The sequence below is a fragment of the Oenanthe melanoleuca genome, chromosome 26 (assembly GCF_029582105.1).
Source record: "Oenanthe melanoleuca isolate GR-GAL-2019-014 chromosome 26, OMel1.0, whole genome shotgun sequence".
Taxonomy (NCBI): Eukaryota; Metazoa; Chordata; class Aves; order Passeriformes; family Muscicapidae; genus Oenanthe; species Oenanthe melanoleuca.
In genome coordinates, this window is record NC_079359.1 from 3763607 (window position 1) to 3771701 (window position 8095).

The 8095-nt window shown below is 56.9% G+C and overlaps 1 protein-coding gene across 1 annotated transcript; it reads right to left on the minus strand.

Moving 5' to 3' along the window:
* Positions 1-348: 348 nt before the first annotated feature.
* Positions 349-7558, minus strand: AMPD1 (adenosine monophosphate deaminase 1). Its single transcript, XM_056511297.1, has 14 exons — positions 7368-7558; positions 6682-6844; positions 5196-5358; positions 4802-5021; positions 4377-4506; positions 3912-4106; positions 3575-3706; positions 3331-3494; positions 3084-3210; positions 2538-2701; positions 2074-2194; positions 1469-1642; positions 947-1057; positions 349-623 (listed from the first exon to the last, which is right to left on the minus strand). Exons 1-14 carry the CDS (start codon positions 7538-7540, stop codon positions 468-470), a joined length of 2193 nt encoding a protein of 730 aa, XP_056367272.1. The 5' UTR covers positions 7541-7558; the 3' UTR covers positions 349-467.
* Between the last annotated feature and the right edge of the window lie 537 nt (positions 7559-8095).

Below are 8095 nucleotides of genomic sequence, written 5' to 3' on the forward strand. Positions count from 1 at the left end.
CCCATTGGCTGCTGTAGCCATCACTCAAGCACTGATCCCGCTTTCTCCCCGCCCCAGAGCGCCAGGAGCCATCTCTCGTTGGTTGACGCGGCCGTCACTCAGAAGAAGGGCCCGCCCCCGCCGCGCCCCGTCCCGTGCCTCCGCGGTCTCGTCCCGCTCCCGCAGGGCGCTCCCGGCGCTCACGGAGCCGCCGTCCATTGGCTGCTGTGGCTGTCACTCAGGCCGGGATCCCACCCTCACCCCGCCCCAGGGCGCACAGAGCCATCGCCCATTGGCGGGCATGGCTGTCACTCAGGCGATGGTCCCGCCCGCTTCCCTCAGGGCGCTCGGAGCCGCTTCACAGACGGGGTTTTACTGCGCTGCCCGGCGCCCTCACAGTCCGGCCCGGCCCCGGGGCTGCCCCGGCCCCGCCGCCCCTCGCCCCGGCCCCGGCCTCCCTCACAGTCCGGCACTGCCCCGGCCCCCGCCTATTCGTTCTTCAGCCCCTCGGTGATCAGGTTGAGCTCGTAGCACCAGGTCTCGTAGCGGTAGGCCACGCGGATCTGGGCCACGTTCGTCTTCCGTATGTCATTGCCATCGGGCCCGTCTTCCAGGTAGTTTTCACCCAGGAACTTCACTTTCTCCTGCCAGAGGCAAAGACAGCAGTACCGACCTCAGAACCGCCGCCCGGGGGAAGTCCTGAGCCCACGGGCAGAGCTGGTCGCTATTCTCAGGCCGTGGGCAGGACCACACCAGAAGGACACACACCTCGTGGGACAGGACGCCCTGCAGGACACCCTCTACTTGGGACAGGACACACCTCATGGGATATGAGGTACTGCAGAACACCCAGTTTGTGGGACAGGACAAACTGCAGGACACCCCTCATGGGACAGGACACACTGCAGGACACCCCTCATGGGACAGGACACACTGCAGGACACCTCTCATGGGACAGGACACCCACCTCGTGGGACAGGCCGCACTGCAGGATGCTGTTCCTGGCGATCTCACACATGTCACAGGTGCTGAGTTTGAACACCTGGGCAGCAATGGCGTACTCCTCCATGAGGGGCTCCTGCAGCACAGGGTTAGGGGTCAGCAGCCCCTGCCAGCACAGCCCGTGTTCTACAGGGGCTGTGCCAGAGCTCACAGAACCACTGAATCATTTGGGCTGGAAAAGTTCTCCAGGATCATCCAATGTTCAACCAACACCCCTGTGCCCACTAAGCCATATCACAAAGTGCCACATGTTCTCATTTTTTGAAAACTTCCAGGCGTCACTGGCCTGGGCATCCTGTTTAGATGCTTAGCCCCTGTTTCAGTGAAGAAATTTTTCCAAATATCCTACCTGCACATCTGCTGGTGGAGGGGGAGATTGCCCAGCATATGCTGGATTCTCTGCAAGTGCCACTGGCTTCCAAAAAAACCAAGGCCCACACAGTGCCAGCGCCACAGTCCCAGCCCCAATGCTCAGCTCACACTGTACCTTGGTGTAGTGAAACTGCATGGGGTCATCTGTAGAAAGGGACACCATGAGCCCTTTCTGGTGGAAGTCGAGCAGGGGATTCTTGGCATACTCCAGGAAGAGGCTGTTGTTGCTGAGTGGGGACATGGCAATGGGAATTCGAGCCAGGAAGTACAGATACTGCAGCACTGGGCTCTGCAAAGACGAGCACAGGTACCATGTTAGGGATAAAGCTGCTGCACCTTCCACCTCTCCAGGGTCACTGCTCAGATCAGGCCAGGTCCCAGACAGGGAATTGTGTGCAAGGAGAGAGATGGACCAGCCAGCAATCAGTGCTTCAGGCTAAGGAGCACGAGAGGCCAAGGAGCTGTCTGATATCCAACTCAGCTGGCTCCAGAGATAACAAACATACTCTGTGATGGGTCTGTGAAGCTAAACCTCCAAAAACTAATATATTGCTCAGCCACATCCCCAAACATGCCTGGAGAAGCCCAGGGAACCCTTTAACATGTGCCTGATGCCAGTGTAAAGCAGAGGCACAGATAACTACCAGCTACACAAGGCAGCTGTGAGCACTTCTGCTCTGCTGTGCCTGGGCTGCTCCTGGCAGCCTGCTCTCCACGTACCTTCTTGAGGTTGAGCCCGTGGGAGATGTTATCAGCTGTCATGAAGGCTGCCAGCAGGTGCGTGATGGCCCCGGCCTCGCCGCAGTGCGGGCGGAACAGGAACGTGTTCATCCCACGCTGCCTGGGCACAGGGAAGGAGCACTCAGAGCACGCAAACTGCAGGGCTGGGTGGCTGCACCCCACTTCAGGCACAGCTCTGTGCCTACCATGAGTCCCCAGGAATCCAGCTTGACCTAGGAGCACAATGCTCCTTCTGTTTTCTCCTCTGTGTGTGCAATAGGTGCATCTCTGCAATCACTAAACCTTCACCCCAGCCCATCATACCTCCCACCGAGGGGTGTCTGGATTGCTCTGGGACGAGATGATCCAAATACAGAGCGAGGAGAGCCCCACTTCTTCCACACCAACAGTCAAAGAACTGAGGCAAGTCACAAGGCAGCCCCTTGGCAGATCCCAGGCCTCACCTGCGCAGGTTGTTCAGCACCAGGATGTTGGCATACATGTAGTAGATGTAGTAGGTGTAGGATGGGTTCTTCTGTAAAGTCCACTCCTCTGGCTTTGGGCTTTTAGTGCTGAACATGTGTCCACTGTGCTTGGATTCATCATCCACACTATCAAAGCCTGTGATCTGCTTGGCAAGGGAACAGAAAAGGTGCATCTCTCACTCCCCAGCTTGTCGTGCCCCACCACAGCTCAGCAGAGCCTGGCTATGCCCCTGTGCCCCTCCAAGGGCAGGGTCAGGCAAGGCTGCAGACCTGGCTCCTCAAGCACTGTCCAGGACTAGGAGTAAAGCTCATATCTCCCCAGGAAATGAGTGGGCAGCCATTCACAACCCACAGCAGCCAGCCCAAGGAGTCTGACCCCTCCTCACACTTCTGACCACACACCCCCTTCCACAGAATGGGCCCACTGATGCCATTTTCCATGTCAGGGCCAATACCCCATTTCTTATGCACAAACAGGAATGTGACTTCTCCCCACTCCTGACAACATCACCAGGTGACACTCACATGGCGTAGAAAGACACTGAGTTCTTTGTGGGCTTGGGGATTGATGGTGGCCTCAAACACAGGAACAAAGATATATTCCAGCATTTTCCCAAAGTGAGGGAGGAAATTCTTGGACCTGAACACATCACTGTGGACAGAGACAGAGATTAGTTGCTACCAGAGGGACAACAGAGCCCACTGTCCTCACAACCCTTTCAGGGATGAGGGATCTATAAGGTACATGCTCCCTCAGCCCCACAGCACATACTAAATCCTGGGGACTTGGATCATCCACTTCATGTTGGGGGAATAGACCCGGTGGGTGTTGAACCACTTGGCCAGCTTGTCCCACTCCTCAGGTGACCGCCCGTAGATGGAGAGCCGGGGCTCCGTGTGCTGGTACTTGGCATCCTCCAGGTCAGAGCCAACCTCCTGCAAACAGAGCATACCATGGCAAGGGAAGCCACAGCAACAGCACAGCTTCACCCTGTTCTCCTCCCCTCTCTCCATACCTTGATGATGGTAGCAAAATACTCGCCGTTGATGGCGTTCTCCGTCTTCAGGTAGAGGTCGCGCAGCTCGCTGGCCCCCACGGGGTTGTACTTGTCATTGAACTTGTCAAAGCGCTGGAATGTCTGCCTGCCCTGGAGCAGGGAGATGAGGCTCAAACACTGCCCTCACAGCTTGGCAGGGACTGAGCCAAACCACCCAAAATGGCAAAACCAAGAGCTGCTGCACCCTGACACAAATATTAATACACACAATGAGTGTGGGTGCACAGGAAAGGGGAAAGCCATGGGGGCAAGAGTGGCCCAAGAGTGACCTTACAGTAAATGTCCTACCACTTACAGCATGGACATCCAGGGAATCCACTGTCAGGTCGTAGGGGTGCAGTTTGAGCTGTTGGAAAAGCTGTTTCAGGGTGAGCTGTTTGCCCTTGGCATTGTAGACCACGCGGTCAGCATCCACACAGTAGGATTTCTTGATGAAACGCAGAAGGTGCTTCTGGTTCATGCAGGCTGCAGCATGGATGTGCGTGTCCACCTGGGAAAACAGGGACAGCTGCAAGCTGGGATGCTGGGGTACCATCCCAGGGAGGTGAACAAACCCCTCAGGTGAGCAGCAGGGCTCAGCCCATTGTGTGAACACAGCCAGAGGGCACAACTGTGCCAAGAGCATCGAAGGCAGCACATCCCCATTCACAGGAGCAATGCTGCTGCTACAGACATGGGCTCTAATATCCAGTGCCCAGAGGGGCAGGCACCAGGACAGCTCCTCTTCAGGGTCCCTGGGGCTCTCAGCCTTGCCTTTTACCTTCCTGCAGTTGTAGAAGTCACGGTGGGGGTTGCTCTTCAGCTCCTTCATCTCCTCCATCTCATTGAGCATTTCGTGCACTTGGAACTTGGACGAGAGGAACTTGAGGCGCCGGTGAGTGTAGGTTTTCCTGAGGAGGGAAAGGGCAGAACAGTCATTGGGCTCCTCACCCCTCAGAACAGAGAGACAGATTCCACCTGAGGTGGAGGAGCTCATGTTGGTCAGCCCTGCATCCCTGAGGTGCCTTCCCTGGGAAGCTGGGCCTGTCTCCAGCCCATGAGTGCTGCTTTAAGACCCAAGTCAAGAGGGCTGACAAGGGCTGAGGACACTTGGGCAGCCAGGTGTGTCACCAACAAGTTCCCTCTTCCCAGAAAGGCTGCCCTGGCCTCCCTACTGAGGCAGGACCTGGTGGGTTGTGCACTTACACAGGCCCCTTTGCAATAAGGACCAAGAGGAAGTTCATGTCATCGATGAAGTGCTCGAGGCTGGGGTAGGGCAGGTCCTTTGGCTCATTCCTCTCAGCTGCCGCCTTGTCTGCATAGACATAAACTATCCCATCCTTCATCTGCACATGGTATCCCAGGTCCTCAGGGAGGTTCCCAGTGTCAAAGGGATCCTGTCCTTCCTTCACTGGTGGGGTGAACACTGCAGCAAAAGGAGAATTCCATGAGGCTGCCAGCCCAAACCTGCCAGGCAGCAGACAGGGACACCCCAGCACTGTGACACCAAGGAGGGCCTGGGCAAGTGCCTTGCACGGCCCTTGCCTGAGCCCTGCCCAGTGCTGAAGGCAGAGGAAGCCCCTGGGGTGCCTGGATGTACCTGGGCCAAGGTCACTTGGTTTCCAGGTCTCGCCCTCGATGGCGCGCAGGTACTGCGAGGGCGTCTTGGGGAACCTCTGCAGCGACTGCTGCATGTTCTTCTCCCGGATGCACAGCGCCCGGTACAGGCCTCTGCACACCGCCTCAAAGTCCTCCACTGTCACCTGCAAGGGAGCCAACCACACAGCTGGGACACAGGTGTGTCCAGGAGACACCCAGTGCACCCAGGTGGAGGGAGATTTTGGTCCCAGCAAGATAAATGGTTTGGGCTCGAAGGGATCCTAAATCTCATCTTGTTCCAGCCCCTGCTCTGGGCAGGGACACATTCCACTATCCCAGGGTACTCCCAGCCCCATCCAACCTGGCCTTGGACACTTCCAGGAATGGGGCAGCCACAGCTTCTCTGGGCACCCTGTGCCAGGGCACCCATGCAGGGAAGAATTCCTTCCCAGTATCCCATCTAACCTTGCCCTCTGGCAGTGGGAAGCCATTCCCCCTTGTCCTGTCATTACATGGCATTGTAAAAAGTCCCTCTCCAACTTTCTTGTCATATCATATAATCATATCCTATCATATCTCATCTATTTCATCATGTCATATATCAAATCATATCAATGTCCCACTGCTCTGCCTGAGCAGGGCAAGGAAGGGATGATAGAGACCCAGGAATGACAAAGGGAAGTTTCTGGTTCCAGAACCAGTGAATCCTGATGTCACCCCCTCTTATATTCCTCACTGCAATCAGTAATTGACCCTGAAATGGAAGCCAGACCTGGGCAAAACATTAAAGCTATTTTTGGAGCCCAGGCTGAAACTGAAGCAGGAACAACAACATGCACTAACCCTGTGTGTCAGTGATTTTTGATTTACTGCACACACAAGTGTTTTGGGCAGTCAGAAGAATCTGGAGTGGAATAGGCTGAGACACCAGCACTCCCAGCTAGGACAGTCATGGCAGGGGGAGTATACTCATGCCTGAGCAGGGAGGGATTTCCAGATCCCCTCTGCTAGGCAGCTCCAGGCTGAGCACCTAGCAGGCTCTTAGAAGCAGCACAAAGGAAAGAGGCTAAGGAGGAGAGGGAGGCAGGATTAGCAGGGGATGTGATCACAGTCCTGGTCAACTGGCTCTAGGTGACCCTGCCTGCACCAGGGGCTTGGTGACCTCCCTCAGCCCTTCTGGGATCCTTGGATGTGCACAGACTCAGACAGAGCTGTGTGCAAGCAGAGAGGATGTGACAGAGGAGCACAGCCTGCCCTGCCAGGCCCTCCCTGAAGGATCCCTGGGGAATGTGCAGCACCCCACAGCTCCTGCTAAGGAATTCAGCTCCGGATCCCCAGGGATGCGGCAGAGCACCCCCGATGGTTGTGAGGCACAGGCTGAGCTGTGCAGCTGCTGCAGTGACTCCTGTGTCACTGGGCACTGCTGAGGGACACGCAGGGGCCATGGGGTGGCCACTGTGGAAAGGGAGCAGCCATGAAGTACCTACCCCAGAGGCATAATCCCCAGTGATCTGCACGCGCTGGAAGTCGGGCACAGCCCGGTACTGGGGGCAGGTGAAGCTGGCCTCGTCAGGGGCAGCGCGGCTGGGCGCAGACACCGGAGCCGTGGGCGGTGCCAGCACCGTCTTCATGCGGCTCAGCTTCTTCCTGCTGCAGGGGAAAGGCTCAGGCACACTGTTCCATGGCCACACACTGCTGCAGGGCCACACTTCCCACAGCCATGTTCCAGCTGTGCACAGCATGATCCAGCTGTGCACTACATGGTCCAGCTCACTGCTGATTCCTCAGCACAGCACAGACCTGTCATCCAGCTCACTGTGGTCTCTGAGCACCTTGACCAGGTGCTGCCAGAAGCACAGGCCACAGCACACAGAGTATCCACAGGCTTTGGAAGTTGCATCTTTCCACAGTCTCCCAGTCTCCCTCCCCAACAGCTCTGTCATCATTGCTGTTCTCACACCCAGGGACAGGCCAAGGGTGTCTTTCTGTCCAACCGTGGGAACAGTGGAGAGGAAATCCTGGAGTACCTGAGAGATGCCCTGGGATTATCAAGGATTTATTGCACAGGTGTGGTGAGCTGTGCCCAAGGGCCTTGATTTACATCCCCCCTGTTTGCTCTGGCCAGGAGGTGCAGGCTGTGCCCCTCTCCTTGCCCGGGCTCCTGGGAACTCACCGCTTTTCCACGGTGGCACTGGACTCCTGGAGCATCAAGTGCAGTGTCATTTCCTGGCGGGAGATGGGGCAGTTCTCTTCCACATCAAAATGAGAGATTTCCCCCCTCTCCTCCTCATCCTTCACCTCGGAGGCAAAGACCTTCTCAGCAAAGGAGCGCAGGGACTCGTCCATCTCTGCAAAGAGCAGTTCAGTGTCCCACAGGGAGCTGATTCCCTGTGCAGGGGAATTCCCCTCAGGCAGGGCCCCTCCGTGCTCAGCTGCCATTTCCTCGTGGCCCCCACACCCTAGAGAAGACTCTGAGCCACTTCCCAATTTGCAGCAAGGCTGGGTCACACCTGGTGTGCTGGAGACATACCTTGATGCCCCCAGTACAGCAGGAAAATTAAATACAGTCCAAGAGTGCTGCCAAAAGGCCCAGAGAGAAGCAGGTCCTTGGGAAGGGCAGTTATGGGAGCATGCACTGGGTGGAAAGCTGGCAGAGCCCTTGTAGCTCCAGGGAGCCCGAAATCCACTTGCTGCAGTCAGGGGGAAGGCAGAGCTCTGGATGGGGGCAGAGCTGGCAGCCCAAGCACTCAGCTCCCACCATCCCAGGGCAGCCAGGGACCCAGCTGGGCACTCCAGCCCACCTTTGCATCGTGCTGCAAAGGTGCCAGACCACCACTGACACAGGGCTGGCTGGAGCTTTATGGAGGAGGACAATGAAGGTTAGAGGCCCTTCCATTGCCA